The sequence below is a fragment of the Parasteatoda tepidariorum genome, chromosome 8 (assembly GCF_982258835.1).
Source record: "Parasteatoda tepidariorum strain Cologne lab strain chromosome 8, Ptep-v5.0, whole genome shotgun sequence".
Classification (NCBI taxonomy): domain Eukaryota; kingdom Metazoa; phylum Arthropoda; class Arachnida; order Araneae; family Theridiidae; genus Parasteatoda; species Parasteatoda tepidariorum.
Genome location: NC_141762.1, coordinates 54,495,702 through 54,518,086, shown reverse-complemented (window position 1 = coordinate 54,518,086; position 22,385 = coordinate 54,495,702). Strand labels below are relative to the sequence as shown.

The 22,385-nt window shown below is 28.2% G+C and overlaps 1 protein-coding gene across 2 annotated transcripts in view; it reads right to left on the bottom strand.

Moving 5' to 3' along the window:
* Window positions 1-6,207: 6,207 nt before the first annotated feature.
* Window positions 6,208-22,385, bottom strand: part of LOC107452247 (uncharacterized) — a 29,350-nt gene continuing 13,172 nt past the window's right edge. The window contains exons 2-4 of one of the 2 annotated variants that reach the window (XM_043039980.3): window positions 17,380-17,617; window positions 11,838-12,010; window positions 6,208-6,429 (exon numbers count right to left, since the gene is read on the bottom strand). In XM_043039980.3, coding sequence (XP_042895914.1) covers window positions 11,845-12,010; window positions 17,380-17,617 — 404 coding nt within the window. In that variant the 3' untranslated portion in view covers window positions 6,208-6,429; window positions 11,838-11,844. The remainder of the gene's footprint in view (window positions 6,430-11,837; window positions 12,011-17,379; window positions 17,618-22,385) is intronic. The other variant, XM_016068602.5, reaches the window with a different exon arrangement.

Below are 22,385 nucleotides of genomic sequence, written 5' to 3'. Positions count from 1 at the left end.
TTCATGATCGAATTTTTACGGCCCTTCGAATATCCAAGTACAGGAGAAAGTAACTTGATTGTGGTAAATTTAAAATGTCATGAGTTGCCTCGAGTAACAGCATTTTACTAGATGATACTGAATACAGTTAATTTTTCTTTTGATGGGATGAATTACCAAATTATTACTTTCTGCTTAATCTTATAGCGTAAAGTCCTCGAGAAGGACAACAAATAATAATAAATAAAAAAAATCACGGGAATTATTTTAGCGTTACTAATTACATTGGTATATGTCTTTCAGTTTATACATGGTTATCAGAGTTTTGTTCTGTACTGATTTTTCGATTGTTTACTTTTTCTCAGCTGGTACAAAGAACGAGTATTCATCTTGTATTAAGTAAAAAAAGTTATAATTATTTTAGCGCTATTAATTATATTGGTGTATGCCCTTAAGTTTATGCATGATTTTGAGTATTTCGTTTAGTGCTGATTTTTCGATTGTTTACTTTTTACATCCCGTACGAAGAACGTGTATTCAGCTAATAATAAATAAGAAAAAGAATTATTTTAGCGTTATTAATTATGTTGGTATATGTCTTATGAGTGTTTTATTCTGTGCTCATTTTTAGATTGTTTACTTTCTTTCCCCACCTTATATGAAGAACGAATATTCAGCTAGTAGTTTTTAATTAAGAATAGTAAGAAAACCAGCTTTAATTTAAATGTTTTAGTGCCAGTATTTGATCTTTTGAGTCTCAATTTCAGGCCAGCACGGTAAAATAATAAAATTGGGTAGGACAACCATTTATTTCTAACCGTTCATTTCTATTCACCATTTATTTCTATTTACCATTTATTTCTCTTTTATTCTAAAACCATTTATTTTTAGTCTTTGTGCCATCTGATTTTCATTTTATGGCCTGTCTTTATTTCGCAATAAATCCTTATATCATTAATTGATTTAGATGATACGAAATAATTTTTAATTTCGTCAAAATAATCCTTTGAAATAATCTGATTTCTGTTTCAACAAAAGTGTTTAAAATTCACTCGTTTATTGGAAAATACATTGAAAAGAAATAGGTGTTAGAAAAAGCTGTTTGTATGTATAGTGAAATAATGGTTGATGCGAATCATATAAAAAGAGCGTTTCGGATTAAGATTTACTATTTGTCCCCGATTTAACCGAAAAACTACCAGTCTTTCCAACTGTAGCTTTACATTCCTCTCCATTCACCGACTTTTAGAACGAGATTCCTTTCAAAATTATTAAGCTTTTTGTACACAAAATGTTGCTCTGAAAGCTTTTGTAATTTCTACAGAGAGATTAGTCCAAACATCTTATTCACCCTTGTCAGTAGGTGAACATATTGCCAAGTATTTGAAAGGATAGATCTTTTTCGATTTACGGCGAATGTTGGAGTTAAGTTGTTTGTTTTATTTTACGAACAAAACGACTGCTCACAACTCTAAGCAAAAAGCAGTTTCAATGTTTTAAATCGGCTGGTCGGATGACTTAATAATATTTTTAAAGGGATTCCTGTGTAGTATTTGTTGTTAGATTTTGTCGATAATCATTTCAGGAGGATTGAAAGCAGATTAAGTGATGGTAGTAGCAAGAGTTTAGCACTACAAGATAAATTTTATAACATTAAACCTTTTTGTTTGTCCAGAACCGGACAGAGTCAATTTTCAGGTGTAAACAGAAATATTTTGTCCCCCCCCAGTTATTAAGGATAACAATAATGAAAATACATGGTGTAAAATAAACTTTATTCATGATTTCAAAAATGCGTCAAAATTTACAATTTTTATGTATTTATTAATAAAAACGTGGTACAAACTAACAATATGCGTTTTTTTTAAAATTTTACATCGCGAAAAAAAAGACAGTGTCCTACTTTGAACGATTTTAGAAGCTCAATCAAAATATTGTATACCTTTATTAAATTAACATTTTTATCTGCTATGTAAATATAGCACTGGTATACAATATTTTGATCATTTATGTATGGCATTCTCAAAAAAAGTATAGTTTGCATACAATTTTAAAGTTTGCCCTTTAATATTTTGAAATTATTTTATTTAATAGCGATCTAGAAAATAAATAATAAGGTATAAAATTTTGTTTTACTGCATATTTTAACAAACTAAAATGCAAAGTATGAACGAAATATTGCAATAAATTCAAAATTGTTCTGAATGTATACACATTGTATTATTTAGATGTATACAGATGACTCATTCTAGCACTTCTTACTTGATTATATGAATTCGCAGCTTAATATTTAATATAAATATCAGTACATTTCTTTATTCCATTCTTCTCGGAATTATTTTTCAGGCTTTTTTCTCACCCTTATTCATGATTTTTTTTCGGGGATTGTTTTTGACAGAGTGGTCTTGAGTTTTTATGTACAATTTAATGAATAAAGGTAGGAGTACTCCATCATAAATACCATCAGATCACCATATACTATCAGATTTCTATACATTCTGATTGCTGTAATAGTTCCAAAAAGCCTGATATATTGTTCAAAAATATTGATTTTGATCTATTTGGCATTTAAATTTTGCAGGCTAGATAGCAAAAAGTTTGAGATAATGAAAATATTTATAACATTGATTGAAAAAAAAACTTGTTAAAATATATTTTGCAATTTAATGTAACAAAAACCACATTATAATTTCCGCACCACCTAATATATTAGTAACAAAAAGAAAATAATTGATTACTAAAGTTTTAATAATAAAAATAAATATAAATTTAATATTTAAAAAGAGAGGAAAAAACTGGCTCTTTCAAAAAATTTTAACACTTTAACTTGATGTTAAAAAAAGAACTAAGTCCAGTGATATAATGTATGACTTGTAATATTTAAGAAACTTTAAAATAATAATTAATGTTTAGAGAAAACAGCAAAAAAGAGAAAATAAACTATCTCAAATATAAATGTTATTGCTAAATTAAAATAAGGGGAAAAATAAGAAAGGCAATATTTAGAGCTTTTTGGTAAAAAAATATTATCATATATTTAAGATTACGATTTATCCAGAGAGGAGGTTACAAATAATGTTATAATTTTCCCTTTTGTTCAAAGTTAACATAGTTTAAAGTTCAATATTGAGAAAATTGCAAGCAAGGAAAACTTAATAACAAATTTATAGAAGCGCATAAAAATTTTGAAATCTAAAAATTAACATTAAAGCAATGAAACGGCAGAATACATTATTTTTTCTAAGTTTGCTTTAACAAATATCGCGAATAAAATTATGAAATTAAGAAATAGTTAATTAATAATTTAATTGCAATTAGAATGATTTTAAATCTGCAAAAAATAAAAGAAAACACAATAGAATAAAAAAAACAAGGTTTAATAACTTATTTAAAGAAAAAACTAACAATTTTAAATTTTTTTTTACTAATAAATAGGAAAACAATTTCACAGTTTTTAAAATTTTGACTAAAATTAAAAAACTTTAAACAAATCATAAACTGATTAAATAAAACAAAATGATTATAAGATATTTAAATTAGCATTGCATTTTGAGAATTGAAAATTTATAAGATTATTATTTAACAGAAGGAAAGTAATAAATTTTATATTTACTTTTCGAATGGAAGAAAACTTTTACTTGAACCTGATATATTTTCAGAGTTTAAATAACTAATACTTTCTGTCCTAAATTAATTGCTACATTTGAATATTTTTGCACCAATGCTGATAATTTTTATAATTTTGTTTGAACAATTTTCAGAGATTTCAGGATGCTATGCTATCAATCAACATTTACTTACCATGCATTTTCCCCTTAAATCAGAACCAAATTAATTTCATAAGTCCAGGATTCGCACGCTCTTTCGACACGCCTCATTTTTTGAAGACTGTTAGAACTATCTTCCAGCTTATGAATCGAGAATTAATTAATAGTATAATTTTACTGTTGTCGATCTACTAAGCTGCATCGGAAATTTCCAAGTTCATAGTTAACTAAGTTAAGTTAAAGAATTTTTTTTTCTAGCGTAGTAGAAAAATTTATGTTTCAATATACGATGTAAATTTTAACTTTAAATGAAGTTTACTTGGTTCAGTAAATTTCTTTTATACTTGTTTTGCAAATATTAATAAAAAAACAGGGAAAAATTCGATAACAAATGATAATTCCCAACAATATACATGAATACACAAAAAAGCTAACTAATAAGGAAAGAAAACAGGCGAAAGAAAAGATACTTTTATGGGGGACGATCCCCAACAATGCCGTTATTTAAATACAAAATAAAATATGTGGAAATCCCTTATTATTTTGAGCTTTCTTTTAAAAAGTACAAAAACTACTCAGAAAATTGCTTGCAACTTTTAAAATTTTTAAACTATTCAAGTCGGACTGTTTTTTTATTTGTCACCAAATACGATTCTCTACAAAATTAAGAAGAATTCTTATTTTTTATTTTTCCCGTGCATGCGCTGTCTACTACTACTACTACTACTTTATTTACTCATATAAAAGAACTACTTTAATTACTCATATCTTGCACAATTTTAACGGAAATTGCTCAAGTGTTAAAGCAATAATTTTGAAAGTAATTTTAAATTGCTCCAAAAGTTTTGTTTAATTTTTTTGAATAATTTTAATGCTATAGAAAAAAATATGGAAGACACAAAAATTATTTTTTTTTGTAAAAATGTTCATATCTTCATAAATTAAGCTAGGTTTAAGAAATTTTGCGCAACTGTTGCATATAACAACCAAAATAAACAGTCACAAGTTACAAATTTATTGCTACATTTTTGGCATAAGGTGTTAAAAAGCACTTTTTTTCTGTTTCTCGGTCCCTCAACCTTTTAAAAGTTTTAAACATCACTTATATATGAGAAATTGCATACCCTACCGAACTTGATTTTTAAGAAACTCTAATAATTTAGTTAATAATTTATCTAGCATCCCACCATTTCTTAATCTTAGAAACTTTTTTTATAATTTAATCTGGTCCATCATGGTATTCATGCCTCATACTTGTTTCTTATCTCTTTTTTTATGATTTTGTTGAAATTTGTTCATTTGTCCCCATTGGTTAAATCACTTAGCACGTGTCTGTCTCTTTACTTCTCTATCATCTTTTGGTGTTTAGTTTCCGAGGAAGGTTCTTGTTTATGGATCCGAAACTATAATATGTCCTTGTACTTCCATTTGCTCAATATTTATGTCCCCCCCCCCCAGTATTATTTTTTTTTGTTTCAGTCAATAGTAAAATCTTGTTTAATTTGAGATAAAAAAATAATTTTTAAATTTAGTAATTGCTTACATTAAAAATTTGTAATAAAAATTTTTTTGTTGAAAGGATGCTAAACCTAAATGGGCTATTAAATACAGCTAAATTATTCAAAATCTGCAACAAATAATAAAACAATTTATACTTCTTATGCTTCAAGTGTGTATCACCCAATTATTTTTCTTTTACATTATTTATTTACACAGAATTAAAACCATTTAATTTTTCCAGAGAGCAATAAATTTACAGAATTTAGGGCAAATATGATAACATCATTAAGTGTTGACTGTAGTAATGCTTGCTTGTAATTGAGCCAGTTTTCTATAAAACAACAGAGAAGTCGAATTTTTTTATTATCTTTCATATTTTAGGATACATTCATAGTTTCAGAATGTTATCAAAAACTGTTTAATCAATCACTTTAACTACAGAACAAATTTTACTTAAAATTATATTGTTGGCAGAATTTTTCCATAAACATCGATGCCGATTTTATGAAATATTACTGAAAAAATTTTTTTACGTTGAAACATACACTCAAAAACAAAAATATTATCGAAAGTAATACGTTTATTTACATTATCATTTACAAGTTAACTCTGACAAATGAAAACAAAAGTGTGATGTGGCACATCGATCAACGAATGCGACCTAAGACTGATAGATGAGTATTTAAGATGATGTTGATTGTAAGTGGCATTGGGTGTCTAATTTTCCATCTTTTCCGCTAACTATGAGTTTCGTAGTTGAGTTATGTATTTAACATTCATAGTTTTAGAATGTTTTCAAAAATTGTTTAATCAATTACTTTAATTACTGAGCAAATTTTGCTTAAAATTATATTGTTGACGGAATTTTTCCATAAACATCGATGTCGATTTTATGAAATATTACTGAAAAAAAGTTTTTTACGTTGAAAAATATACTCAAAAGCAAAAATATTATCGAAAGTAATACGTTTATTTACACTATCATTTACAAGTTAACTCTAACAAATGAAGACAAAAGTGTGATGTGGCACATCGATCAACGAATGCTACCTAAGACTGATGATGAGTATTTAAGATGATGTTGATTGTAAGCGGCATTGGGTGTCCTATTTCTCCATCTTTTCCTTTTTGAAGTTTCATTTTTCGCCTCTTTCCTATCTGCTTGAACTCCATGTTTGTTAACCTGTAGTTAAAAAGGGAAAAAATGAAATTATCAAATGATACAAAATTAAGTGTTAATGCGTTACCAAATAATTTATATAATTTTCCGACTTAACTTTTTGAAACCACTAATTTTTGGACGAAAATATTTGCACACACATTTTTAAATTTTTAAGTTAAAATCTAAATATCTATTCTCTGGTAGTTGCAGCAGACAAACCTCAATTTTCTCAATGAATATTTTGTGTGCTACTATGTAAATTTTATTACCAACCTTTCCAAAGTTTTATATCTTAACAATTAGATATCTGTTGTACATTAATTGTTTAAAGCATAGGTGCACATTAAAATTATTGTATCCCGAAATTTTATTACTTATTTAATATTTTTAAAAATATTATTAATAACAATTAAATATTTTTTAAAAATCTACTTCTTATTTTAATTTGCAATTCAATACTTTTGTTTTGTACAGCTTGGTAAAAATCTGCCATTAATATTTAATGTTTCTTCAAACATAAAAGAGTCCTACATAAAATTAAGATAAGTTGCGGCCCGCCATTTGATTTGTGTTTTTAATTGTGGCCCCCGGCCTCATGTAAGTTGGAAACCCCTGCTCTATCCCTTCTGAGCTGCTTCTCGCTCTATGGGAGTAGACTGATATGGTTGACTCAAATAAAAAAGCAAACATTGAGTTAACCATCTTCATTTTAAAAAAAAAAAAACAGCGTATATATGTCTTAAATATTATAAAAATCCTTAAAATCATCCGAGGTTTTTTCTTTCTAAATATAACGGTGGCTAAAACTTGGATCAACTGTAGCCGCACTTTTTTTCTCCTGTAGAAATGTGAGCACAATTAATTGTATTGAATTTTGATAACAATTACATACGTTAACACTTGATATTTGTATAGAATTTTCAGGTTTGTAATATTTATCTGTCTAATTCGTAAAAATAATATTAACTCAGGTTTATTGAATTAAGAATGAAATATTCAAATATAAATTTTACCAATGCTAAAAAGATATTCCACAAAAAGTGTAAAATGCTTACAACTATGGTATTAATTTGTTTTATTTAGAAATGCTTAAAATGTAAAATATAGGAGGGCAATTATTTTCGTTGAAACATTTATCTAATGGATCAAAACTATCATGCATTCCATATTGTAAAAATTTTGATTTTACCATCATGAGTTTTAAGAAAAATTGCAAACATTATACGGAGTTTAGAAAAAGCTATGAAAAAAAAAGATAATCACGCGTTTATTATGACTGAAATCTAGAGAAAGCGCTTAATAATCATAAATATTTTTTTCGTGACAAAAAATAGGGTATAACTCATTTATGAACAGTTTTACAGTTAACTATCTAGAAGGTGAACTAATTATGTGTATAAAAATAGCTGTAAATTTTGAGTTATGTTTAACTTTTTATAAATTTTAGATTTATGTCACAAAAGTAAAAAAAAATTTAGTTTGAAAGTAGAATTTTTAAAATTTTTAATAATTACATTAAGTAAAAAATTCTAGATTTATGTCACAACGTTCATACAAAGCTTACAGCTTGTAGCAATTATATAATTATGAAGACTTAGCATGAATACTTGTAAATTATTGCTGAACAATCTTAATGTGATTTTGTATATCCGTTTAGATATTATATAACCATTATAAAAAATAAAGCTTTTTGTATAATTCTACATTTAATAAGGCCACAACTGTTGGTGAAACTGCATAAAAAGTTTTGCATGCGTGTGCTATGCTAATCAAAGTGGATGACATAATTTTGATATTCGAGGACGCTATACCACGAGAGAAATTTTTCATTGCCATTTTTTTCACTACCATAACTAATTTAAAATTTAAAGTACAGAAAAAGTGAGTTAAGGAAAAACTCTAGCAAGTCATGAAGTTTCAATAGCTGAAAAAAAAAACTACAAAATATCAACAATTAGCAAGTAAACAGCAAACAAATTATTGGAAGAGAACTTTCCCTTTGCGTAATCCTAAATTATCCTCCCATAATTAGTTTTCACCTTGATATTTTGAAAATTTCTTTCAATTATTTGTGATTTTGTGAGTCACTCTAGGTTTGACTGAACTCACTTTTTCCATACTTTAAATTTCAAATTAGTTATAAAGATCAAAAAGAATTTTCAATGAAAAGTTTCTGCCGTGGTATGGCGTCCTCTTAACCCTTTGACGCAGATAGGACATCGATGTCCCACTTATATATTTTTTAATGACGCTCTAATTATAAACAAAAATATGTTTTGGTATTTTTCAATTAAAAACAGTATAGTAGTTACTAAAAAAATCAGTCACATTATCGGAATTAGTTTATTTGTTTCAAAATATAAAATTTAAAAAAAATGGTTTGAAAAAAAAAATTTGTTTTTTTCATATTCAAAAACTAATTACTGATAATTGGAATTTTAAATTAAAGAAATTTTAATGATGTATAACTGTTTTTCTTAGATCTAAATAATTGTAAATAAGTGCAAATTTGAAAAATTATTGTTTTGAATTGAGCCGTGATTAGCAGCATACTTTATGTATAGTAATTCAAATCAATGGCCGTTTAATAATATTATTGTAAAAACGGTATAAAAATAAGATTTGATTTCCAAAAGCAAATATTAGTGATTGTGTCATTAAAGATATTTGTTTACCTAGTTTATAATGTGTGAACTGGAAACAAATATTAATTCAAGATCTTGATTTTTTGCTACTGTATCCGTAATCCGCCCCACTAAGCGCTGTGATTGAATTAAATCAAACAGCGATTCGAAATCCTCTATTTCCACAAGTAGTTGACCGTGAAATTTAACTATTGTTCACAATCTTAATGAAGCACAGAAAGTTACATAGCTTGACTAATATTTTTTTTAGACACACACCTAATGTTTCAGATGAGATTTTTTTTTAAAAATCTGCTACTTCTTTTTATAAAAATTTTTTTAATTATACTTTTAACACACATCATTGGTAACAGTTATGCACTCAGAGTATTAGTTTTTTTTTTCATTTATAGAAGTAGCTGTCTTACAGTTATATTTGAATGTAGCGAATATAGCTGTAGGACACGATCAACGAAGTTATTATAAATGATTGATGATGATTATTATTTACATTATAAATGATGATTATTTACATACATTTAAAGAAATTTTCCCTAAAACTAGTTATGCCTTAACTATGAATTTCCCAGTTGAGTTATGTATTTATATACGTTATTGAAAATTGTACTTTTTGTTTCATTTTTAAATGTGTCTATAATTTATCAAACGACACAACTGATTTTTCAATTAAAAAAACATTTCTTTCAAATAAATAACATTGTGTTTGATTTCTTTTTTTGTTGCATGAGATTTTTTTTACAGGTCTTAAATACTTTCGTATCGCTGATTTCAAACCTTCAATTGGTTTCACTCTACAAGCTACAGTTTTTTTATGGACATTTTGCAATTTTAATAACGTTATGTGTTATTACAGGGGTCTCACAAAATGTTGCGATAAAATTACACACCATCAGGACCAGTTATACACACCAGTTAGGATACATCATCAGGATTAAAACGGCATTGGAACCCATGCTCGGAAATATCGTCATACGCCATAAGGAGTGCTTCCCTATTATAATCTGCTTCTGATCAGGTCATACTAGAAAAGCACCCCCAGTCGTGTACAATGACGTTTCTGAGCGTGGGTTCCTATGCAGCTTTATTCCTGATGATGTATCTCAACTCTTCTAGAAGTGCGTCGCAATATTATGCAACTGTTAAATGTAACAATTTTTGAACTTGTGCATTTCGACAAAAATAAGACTAAAAATGTCATTTAAAAAATATGTTGCTTTAGGAGCAAAACTAATTTCTGATTTGAAATGCTTAGACCCAATTCTAGCGAGATCTAGTATTTGTGAAAATGTAACAAAACGTTTTTTCAGCGTAATATGAACTACAATTATAATGGCTTATTTGGAAACTTAAATCAAATTTACTAGTTCATTACGATTTCTTGCGAAATCACGTGACTATCAGAGAATTAACAATGTTAATACCGACAGACGGTATATTTTTAATACTGTTATCCCAATTAAATGTTGTAATAACTAAAGCAAAAGGCAAAAAAATGTAACTGAGTGTAAGTTACGAAATAAAAATAACTATTATCGAATTTGGTTTTCAAAACGTAAAGAAATAAATTAAAAACACAGAAGTATTTACATTGCCTGTCACTAATTCAACTAAAAGGTATAATTTTTTTTTGTGATTTATTTTTGTGTGTTTTTTTTCCAGCTTTTTTTATACAAGCGTATTGATCATTCTTACAAAAGCAATCATTTTTATGTCATCCTCAAACTTGTTTTACGAATTTTAAAAATTTTTTGAGGTGGAAAAAAGCTCTTGAAGTACATTTTAACAATATAATAAATATAAGAACATTATTTTTTATTATTTTAGTTTTATTATTTTTATTTTTTATAATTTAATTTTTATTTATTTTATGGAACTAAAATATACTAGTTTGTCTTATATAGTCTCACTGATGAACTTAAACAAGAAAATAAGCAATTACTCAGAAGAAAACTAATTAATTGACAGATTTATATTTTTCATTTTAGATACTAAAGCATGGAATTCAAAATCGATTTAATACCAATTTTTTGGAAAAAATATTGCTATAGCATTATTTTAAAGCTGATTCCCCGAGTTTAATGTATCATTTTCTCATAACACTACATTAGCCTCCTAAATAATCAGGGAATAAATTATCTTATTACAAACTTCAATAATTTACAACTAGAAACCAAAAACAACATTTCAGCATGTTTTCTCCTTTAAGTCATTGAAGCTATAAGTTAAAGAGTGTCCCTTGCTTATGAAATCGTTAAATATTTATTGATTATTAAAAATTTATCATGAAATTATTAATTATAAATGTTTTTGTTTTTATCCTTCTTTCGTGTCTTTATTTTTATTTATTAATGAAAAAATAAATAAAATTATACTCAGAAAGTAAATCATTATAAGTTTCCTTCGTGTATGAATATATTTGCATATGATTTATTTTAAAATTGCTATTTTAGCATTTTAATCAATTAGTCATTCCTTCATTGATGCATAAAATAATGGAATGAAGTAAAAAGGAAGCCTGAGGGAAGGAATCTAGAGCATTAATTTCTTAATACATACTGCTTAAAATAAATAGTTCTTACTTTCCTCCTCTGTTTTTCATTTAATTAGTAATTACTATTTATTTAGTTTTTTTTTTTTTTTTGATTTCATGATCTTATCTGAAAATTACTTTTCTCATGAGAATTACCCATATAAATATAATTTAATATATATTTAAAATAAGGCATTTTCAAATTAACATTTATTAAACGCAATACATTAAAAATCCCTATTATTAATACTTACTAAAATTTCAGCTATCTTCTTGGTATTTATGTCCCGCCTCATCTAACATTCTGAGAGCCTGATTGGATTTTTGTTCTAAAACTTCGTCAAAGTTTTCTAAGGACCTCTTTTTTCTTCCAGCTCCAGCAGGAGCTCCTGTACCAGAGAGAGTTGAACTAAAACGATCACGCATTCTAAAATTAAAATAAAATAATTTATTATTACTATAACCTTTAAAAGTCAAAGCGGAATGATATTGTGTGTCACAAATTGAGCAAATGTTTAAATGTTAAAATAATAACAAACTAATGTCTATTGTTTTTTTCGTGATAATAATGTTTTTGTAATATCGATGCATGCATGGTACTATATTTATTATATTACCATATATATTTATTGCTATTGCATTATATACTATTACATACGTACACATATATCTTCTTCACTCCGAATTGGAGCATAGGGTTTTTGTCATAGTTCTCCATTTCACTCGATTTGTGGCTCACTCAATGTCTTTCCTATTGAATTCAATTCACTTACAATCGTCCTGTTCCAGTATTTTTTTAGGTCTTCCTCTTTTTCTATTATCGTTAGGGTTTCAATCAAAAACTTATTTTACTTTAAATTATTTAGGTTTACATAGAACATGACTTATCCATTCCCATTCACGTTTTTTAAATTCCAGTTCAATTGGTTTTTGTTTTGTTAAGGATTTTTGTGTTAAAAATTTTGTGGAACCACTTGATATGTAAGATTCTTCGTAAACTGTTGTTAATAAATACTTGAATTTTTTCTTCATATTATTTTTACTACAGTGTCTCAAATCCATAGAGGGGGAGTGATTTAACATTAGAATTGAAAATTCTAATTTTTGCTGAATTTGTTATGTTTTTGTTTCTTCAGAATTTACTGAGAATAGCGTAAGTGCTAATGGCTTTGTTTAATCTATTTAGTATGTCTTCATCAGTTTCTCCTTTGTAGCTAATTACACTTTCAAGGTAAGTAAAATTGTTTACCTCTTTTAGTTCGTTATTTTCTAAGAAAATTTCCATTAATTGTTTTGTTTTAATTTTCAAAATTTTAGTTTTATTTTGGTTTAAAATAAGCTCCATTTCCTTTGCCTCTGCGTTTAAAATGTCTGTGTTTGTTTGCATGCCTTGAATTTCAGTAAACATAAATCGTCTGCAAAATCAAGATCTGAAAGATATTCAGAAAGGTTCCATATTGTATCCATTTTATTCTCTGATACTCTCTTCATAATCCAGTCAACAGCACTTAAAAAGATTGTTGGAGAAAGTATACAACCCTGTCTAACACTGGAATCAACTTCAAAGGATTCTGATTGTTTGCCGGCATGGATAACTTGTATATTGATATTTATATATATATATATATATATATATATATATATATATATATATATATATATATATATATTTCTGATAATGTTTACAAAATACGAACAGTCGACACTTTTTCAAAATCTATGAAATTTAAGTATATTGCTGATTGCCCTTCCATAGATAGTTCGACAATAATCCTTAATGTTGCAATGTGGTCGACATATAATCTACTAGCTCAGAAACCTGCTTGCTTCGGTCGCAGGCTTTTGTCATTTGTATTTTTCATTCTTTCCAGCACTAATTTAGAGAAAAATTTGCTACATACATTTAAATAAGGGAATCCCCTCCAGTTGTAACGCATCGTCAAAACACCTTTTTTGATAATTTTATCAGCAGGCCTTTGACCCAGACATTGGGCCACTCTTCACTCTTCATGATTTTATTAAACAGGACAGTTACTATTTTGATTGCAATTTAAGAGCTTTCTTTGAAGAGTCTACTAGGTAGGTTTTAGCTGCCAGCAGCTTTCCTACATTTAAGCAATTTTATTGCTTGCTGATTTCCTTAAAATGCTCAACCCACTTTTTGAGTTGGTCTTCTTTTAATGTAAGTTTTAAAACTTGTTTGGTTTTTAATTGTCCTCTCAATTGATCGTCTCTTTCCACTAATTTTGTAAGGGATGTCATAAAGCTTTATTGAGCCATCGTTTCTAATTGCTTTCTCCGCTGATGTGGCCAGATTTTCGTTATATTTCCATTTATCTTGTTTTTCACTTATCTTGCAATTTTTATTTTCCACTTATAATCCTCCCGATGTTCTGGTTTAATTTCACCATGCTCCTTTCCAATTATTTTTTTGTCTCTTTTCACGTCTTTCACAAACTAAGTTATTGATCAGATATTCACTCTTTATCGTCAAATTTCGTCCTTCTGAGAATCTCTTCAGCACTCTCCATACAGATGTTTTTTATTTCTTTCCATTCCTCAAATATTTTCATGTCATTAAAGTCGTTTAAATCCTGAAAATGACTTTTTAAACGAAGTTTAAATTCTTGGCTAACTGTCTTGATCTTTAATTTTTCGGCCATAAAACTTCATGGCATTAAGTCTTAATTTATCGTCATTAAATCTATAGCATTCTTTCTTCATGTAACTTACCTTGATTTTTATTTTACCAAAGACCAATAAATGGTCAACATTTGCATCTGCTCCTCGCATGGCTCGACTATCAAGCAAAAGACCTCTACCATTTTTTGTCGATAGTGATGTAGTCAATTTGATTCAATGTCTTTTTATCGAGAGATATCCAAGTAGCCTTACGGATATTGTGTTGAAACATTACTCCTCTTATTCATAAATTGTTAATGAGACAAAAAATAATAAAAATCTCCCCATTTTTATTCATCCTTCCAAGTTCATGTTTTCCCATTGTACTTTCAATTCCATAGTTTTCTGATAAAACTTTTGCATTCATCCTCCTGTTTGCTTCCAATTGGTTTTTCCAACCAGGATACATATTTACTGGAGGGGAAATATTTGGTAGAGGGCTTTTCCACTTTAGCGAAACAGATTTGCATGGTTTCAGTTTCCGAAATATGTAAGCTTTTACAAGATTGGGTTTACTACCTTTCCCTGAATTCGGGAAAGTTTTTAATGGGAAATTTTTTTAAATTCCGACAGCGCTGTAAGACAGGATTTCCAAATCACTTTATCGGCTCTTTTTCATATGAACTATATACCACTGGTCGAAATCACATGCAGTTTTAAGTAGCAAAAGTGCATGGTCAATATATGCGCAAACTGTACTGAATAAAATTATTTCTTCTTATTTCTACTTTATTCTACAAATTTTGTCCTTAACGACGTAATAAGACACTTACCTAATTTGTTTTAAGTAACGCTCAGCAGATAAACTTATGTCAAGCTATTTTTCAACTATTAATTTAGTTATTTTTTAGAGATCAAAACCTTTTACTCTTTAAATGTTAAAAGCTTTCATTTTTTTAAAAATATCAAAGCTGTTTTTCTGTAGACATTTAAACCTTTTATTTTTTAGACAGCAAAACCTTTTATTTATTTATTTTTAGATCTCAAAATCTTTTATTCTTTTGATATCAAATTTTTTTTTCAGACCAGTGGTAATCGTAATTTTTATTCTTTAGATATTAAGACTTTTGTTTTTCAGGTATCAAGAAAAATAAACAAACAAATTAATAAAGCAAAAGGCTTTTTCCCTCCTTTTTCTAGAAAATTCTGGCAGCACGATAAAGCTAATAAACTATCTCCGATGTCCCGTTAAATTTCTTTTTTACCGTTTTAAAATTATGGTTGTTGTAAATGATTAAAAAAAAACAGTATAGATTTGTATTCACGGTTTTTAATCATACAATGTGTAAACGGTTTCAAAATCGTAAAGGTAAAAAATTTTCATTACTGTTAACTTTACGGTTAAATGGGTGGACAGACTGCTGTCGGTTATTTTACAGTTATTTTAAAATAAAAATTCTAACAGTGTATTACTACGCTTTATTTATGCCCATTGTAGTAATTGCGTATCCAATTAGCAGAGGGTGTTTTTTTATTTTTATTTTATAACCGTCGTTGAACATCCGACCCAGTTGTTTGGGCTTATGACTATTAATGCTCAACGACGTAGCCTTGTAATTTTGAATCCAATCCAGAAGACAAGGGAACTCCTGGATCAAGTATTGAGAGAAATTTGCCTTCGTGGAGGACTTTTCGATGGAACTAACCCACATTTGCGTTACATGGAGAGGAAGACCACGAGAACCTCCCACGGTTAGCCAAACTGCAAAGGGACTCTAACCCATGATCCGACTACCACTGAGGATATTTCGCGTCAACATTGTGGTCCGTGCAAGTTGGATGTGTATTCGTTTCGACCAGCCCTCGATGGGGATTCGAACCCGGTTCACCTCATTGGAAGGCGAACGCTCCATCCCCTGAACCATCGCTGCTCTAGCTCGAGGATTGGTTTTAATCAGCCAATTTAACTACCAGTAACGCGTTTCGAAAGATTCAAAAAATTCATTTTCATTGTCGACAGTTTCAAGTGCCGCGGTACCCAATTTTTATTTATTTATTATTATTTTTTTTGGCTATTTTTTTTTGGCTATGAAATCCTAAATGATCAAGTATCTTTTGGTAGAACTCCAAGTTTGTGAATCATATTTAGTAGCAGCTATGAATATACTAACCAAAGAAAGACTACAGTTTGTTTTGATAATACTTAATGAGAATAATTATTTTCAAATAATGGTCTTAAAACGCTTAGGTCAAACAGTTAAATTCACAGGCCTGGAGTGGCATCGAATCTAGTTCTGAATGTATTTTTGGGGCATGTCTTATTATAAAAACGTGCATAAAGTACGCTGAATTATACTCTTCGCCAAAGAATTGATATTAACGTTGATAATGGTTAACAGGGAAACGTAACTTTTTAGAATTTGCTCATTTAATTCTGAATTGATAAGTTTGATACTGCTCCGAAGTTTTTCAGTAATTTATCCAATATATATTGCTATTAAAAGAAATACTTAAAAAAAATAATATCATGAAATAAATAAAATATCAAACAAATTATGATTTATTGTTCGGATATAAGTATCAAAAAGTTTCAAAAATCCTTGCTGCTTAAAAAATGTGAGCTCTCGGAAACCTGGTGATCATTCTACGGAACCCTAGGGTTCTGTGAAACACCATTTGAGAATATGGTGTTCCGCAGATGCTAGTGCATCGAGAATACTCGGATGGTGTGGAGAAAACAGTGATCGGGGAAACTGAAAAATTAGCCTTGAACTAGCTTAGCCTTATTGTTTCTCTGCCATCGAAGTCAGACTTTAGCTCAAATTACCATTCACTGAATAGCAACAACCACAGTATATGTAGTTATCACAGCTGTCTCATGTGACCAATAAAGAGAAGCAGCGCGACACAATTTATGTAGAATCCTCAATTACTAATTCTATGGCACCTCAGAGTAATTCAAAGAATTTACACAAATTGCCTCGCCTGACTTGCAAATCAATTAGCATTCTTCTGCAGCAGTGATTGTAAATAACGTGTAAATATTATTCGAAGATAAAGTTCCTGAACTGAATAGTGGTTTAAAAATCATTGTATTAAGCTTTCAAAAGAAGGAAAGAATGATTAATTATTTTAAGACTGCTTCCATTAAATCAAGAATTATTCATTATTTACCTGTTGAAAAACATAGGAATTCTTCCCATCATATTAGCCATGCCAATCATGAATAATATAGGTTGGACGAGTGCACCAAGCGTAGATAATCCACCGATAAACTGTTTTTCTTCAACAGCTTGTCTTTTTGATCTTGAAAAGGTTTCATCAGACGGCCGGCAATATGCTTCAATTATTAGAATGGCAAGAACAGTAGTTATGAAGATGTACTTTTTCCAAGACAAATTCATAGTTGAATCTGAAAATAAGTTAATTTTATAATTACGTTTGTCACTATGGATAAATTAATTTCGATTGGCTATCACCAATAAAAGTTTCCTCACAGGGAATTTAAAGTATGATGAACCGCTTAAAAATGTGCAATTATTGATTCTTATTACATCTATTTTTTTTCATTATTTTTTTAAAACTTTGTTTGCTTATTTGTCCAAAAAAATTTCATAGATTCATAATTAAATATCTTCAGTAAATGCACATAAAACAGTTTCTTTCCTTGCATATGTTTACACATTCAATTTATTTATTTGTGAAAGTCTTTTTTTTGAAAAACCATAGCAACCATAATAACAAAACTATATACAAGTAGCAAATATAGATTAAATTTATCTATATTGTCTGCCTAATTTTTTGTTTTGTTTTCAGGCTCGTTTTAATGGTATTAACATATCATGTAATATTATTTAAACACGGTTTTTAAAAATTTATTAAAATTCCTTAAATAAATAGCAATTCAATCAATTACAGTAATTTTGGGGCTAACCCATCATTCCTTATACAAATAAATTCTATCAACAATACTGTAACTGTTAAAAAAGTCACTTGCCTTTTAAACTTGTCCAAAAAATTTAAAACAAAGTTTACAAAAACAAAACGAAAAACAAATGTATAGTGAGTTTATTTCTTAATAGCTACTAATACGTGATACTAAAAAAAGCATGAAGGGTAAATTATTACTTTTTATCCCATTCTACTATTAATTCTTGTAAATATAGTCTGGCAAATTTACTCTGCACAAATAAAAATTTAACGAAGATCTATTCGTTAAATATTCAGTATCTAAAATTTCGTAATTGCAAAGAGTTGCCGTCCGGTAGAATGTTTATTACCATGTTCTACTGGTAATTAGCATTCTACTTTTCCCTTATTTGAGAAAGAATTACTTTTATTTTTAAGTTAAAATTGAAATAATTTCATGCAGATTTTATAAGAACTTTCGTTATATATACATGGTGATGCAGCACAGCGATTACAAACTTGAAGGGGAAGTAAGTAACGCCAAAGGAATTGAGACTTTGCATGGCAGTCCAAGGTCGAAAATGTCATCGTTCACCACTAGGGGAGCTTTTTTATTGTAGATTAACTGTTCGTGGACATTTGAACCATTACATGATTTGCATTAAAATTTAACTGTTTTGTCATGGTTAATAGATTCGATAATTAAACAGTTAACAAATTACTATGCCTATTTGAATGCAGTTTTTGACAATAACTATTAGAAAACACGAAACTTACATAAGAAGCACTGAATTTACTTATTTATTTTTTAAACGAAGGGTTCAGGGAAACATATAGGAATAAAATGCGAGAATCGTTAGAGAAGAAGAAATATTTGCTAACTATTTAAAAAGCCATATTTCGTTACAAAGCAGAGGATTCAACAATGGGCACGATAACTAATAATAATCGATGATAATCGAGCCTGTAAAATACAATCTTATGGCTTAAATCATTTGATATCCGATAAGGAGAAACACTAAAACTTAGGAAGTTTAATGTTCAATTCCGAGGACTCCATAGCCAACAAGGGAAAACAAGGGAACTCCAGGATCATGCATTGGAACAAAATAGCCTTCTTTTTGATGAACTATTCCACAATTTCGTTACAAGGAGAGGATACTCACATTGCGTTCCGCGAAAATCTCCCTTGGTTAGCCCAACGACAAGGGGATTCTAACCAATGATCCTTCTACCACTGAGGACATTTATGTCATTGAACTATATACTTAAAAAAGGTCTACAAACTATTAATTGGCAAATTGAAAAACCTTAATCTAGAACAGGATGGCTTGGTACTCTGAGAAAGGTCCTACCTGGGTTGCCACACCAATGATGAAGGCGCGATTCTTTATATGAAATAAGTTATTATTTGGCATTACTCTTGGCACATAAAATTTTATTATGTTAATACGTTTTACTTTTCCCATAATATGCATTATTTTAAACATATAATAAAAAATGAATTTAGACATGTTTTTTGAATGGTAGAAAGCCTAAGAAAAGTTATTCCATAAAATATTGATATATAAATATACAATCCATAAAAAATACATATAAATTTCTTAAAAATTTGCAAACATAATTTAAATTGGGAGAGCAAAATTTCTTTTTTATTAAGAGGAAATACGTATCCATAATTGGGACTGGTTTGCGATTTGTTTATTTTAGCTGACAACAGGATAAATGAAGAGGGGCAGTATTTTACTGTTTCAAAACATCAAGCGTTTTCCACTTTTAAACTGGCAAACAAAACACTCCATTTGTTTAATCAACTCTTCTAAAAAGCTATTTAAATATATTTAACCGAATCGTGCCAGATTCGGAAACAAGTTTAAATCCTTTGTCTCCGCATTTCATCAATTGTTAAGCTTGTTTTGTACTTTTAAGGGTTTGAATAAATATACTTCATGCTTTAAAAAGAAAAGTGCATATTAAATAAATTTGAAGTTCTATTAACACCATAACCTTAGTGTCAGTTTATATACTCAACTCAAAAAGAAAAACTTAAGCAGCTGAAAAAGTAGTTTTTGAAAGGGAGGACTAAAACTAGTAATGAATTAAATGAATAAAAACCTTGACCGTGCGACTTTCCTTTTTTGTACTAATGGGCATTGACTTTCAGGTAAGCGACGTCACTGGCAATAAGACGCCGGTTGTCATAAGTAGGGCAATGGATGCTGTTAATTTCGGATTCCACTATGAGGCGACTCTAAAAGAACGTTTGAGATCAACATCCCCTTCTTCGAAGGAAAGTAAAAAATTTAGGTCAGCCCCCCTTCCTACAGTGTGTATGTTTATAGTTTCACTTTTTAACTTCGGTTTCTCCCACTACGTGATAAGGAAAAAATTATCGACAATTAGAATGAAAAAATGCAGGGGTGGAACGCGGCCTACCCTTTGGCAAGTTATGTCTAAACGGAAGATGGTAAAAATGGAAAGTAAAAAATAACCGACAAAAAAAATGAAATTTGTTAGCGAGTTGCTGAAGCATAAGATGACATTCATACTAAAAAGAAATATGAATTAGTATTTGTTTGATAAAAGCTGAAAATAGATGAATGTTATAAATAATGGGCGTTGTGTTGAATAGTATAGCTCGTTGACCATAATTTCAATGCAACTTGTAACGAATTGTTTCTTATTATTTATGCACGAAATAGAATATTCTTTTTTTTTTATCAGCAATTTGCTTTTATAAATAAACAATTTAGTTTGATTATACGAGAAACAATCTATTTTTGATAGAGTAATTATAATAAAGAAAAAAAAGTTCCTTAGTAATTTACTAAGAATTTACTTATCTACACCATGTGATTTGCAATTTATTCTTAATAATTTTGTTGCAGTTATCTTACCAATTGAAAACATAACAAAAGTGCTTTAATTTTCCACTAGCTGCTCTTAGGGACAAGAATCAATATTTTTTATTATGTTCACAAAATTTTGCATAGCATGTTTTTATAAAGAAATCTAAATATATTTTTAGGAAGCAGGTATATGTATTTCAATACAATAGGGTTCATTAAGCAAGATTTCAAAGTAAAATGTAATAAAATGTTTCTAGTACGCAGAATATGCACAATTTTTTTTAAGACAGTTTGTTTTTTATATTTGTTATTATATTTGTTTTTATATCTATGTATATAAATATATATATTTTGCTGACTTTGGTTAAATGTGAAATACTATTTCGTATATTTATGATAGGAAATATAGATTACATTTTTCTTAGTTCAAAGAAACTATTTATTAACTACGCAGAGTTTTTAATTTACTATTTGACATGGAGTTTGTCATAATTATCAACTAAAAGAGATTTTTAATTTTTGCAGAACAAAAGTTTTATTTTAAACTTGCTTTTTACAGAGACAAATATCAATCTGTTTTATCGGGTAAAAATTACTGCTTCATATAAATGTTTAATGCATTCAAATGGTGGTTAAAATCATTCTAAATAGAATTTTTAAATTCAAAACTAAAACAGAAAAGCATATATTTTGCTATAATTTTAAATACAAAAATAAAATCTCCTGAAAAATTCTTAAGAGTTAGTAGCTATGCAGTTAATTGATTCCACTGATATTCTTTAAACTTTGGTCAGTATGTTTGTTTCATGAAAAGAAATAATATATGACAGATAATAATAAAAAATTACGATGTTTCGGTCTTTCTTTAAAGGTTAATTAAAACCTCATAATTAAAATAATTTAACTGACACATCATTTAATCCTATTAATGATAATCCTAGTTTATAAAAATAAATGTAGCATAATAAATTTATGCTACATATTATTTTATTATTCATATTAACAATTAAAATAAAATAAACAGCTGTTCCGTTATGTAGCTAAATTAAATCTAAAATCGAAATTAACATTAAATAAAATAAATTTGCGAATTATATTTAATACATTAAAAATAAGCATAAACCCATTTTTTACAATTTTATTAACCTAGTTTCAGAGCTAAATATTCCCACATAAAATATAAAAATTTAACGCGATTAATTTTTAATTTATATTATTTATATCAAATACCTATAAATTTAAAAATATTTTTTTTTAAAAATTACTTTCATTAAACTTCTAAAAAGAAATAAGACTCATTAAAAATTTTGAAACCATATAAAAATAGTTAATGAGCAATATATTTATTATTATTTACATCGTTGTTTTACTTATCCTTGAATAATAACGATCCACTTAGAAGCATGATATAAGTTTCAACTT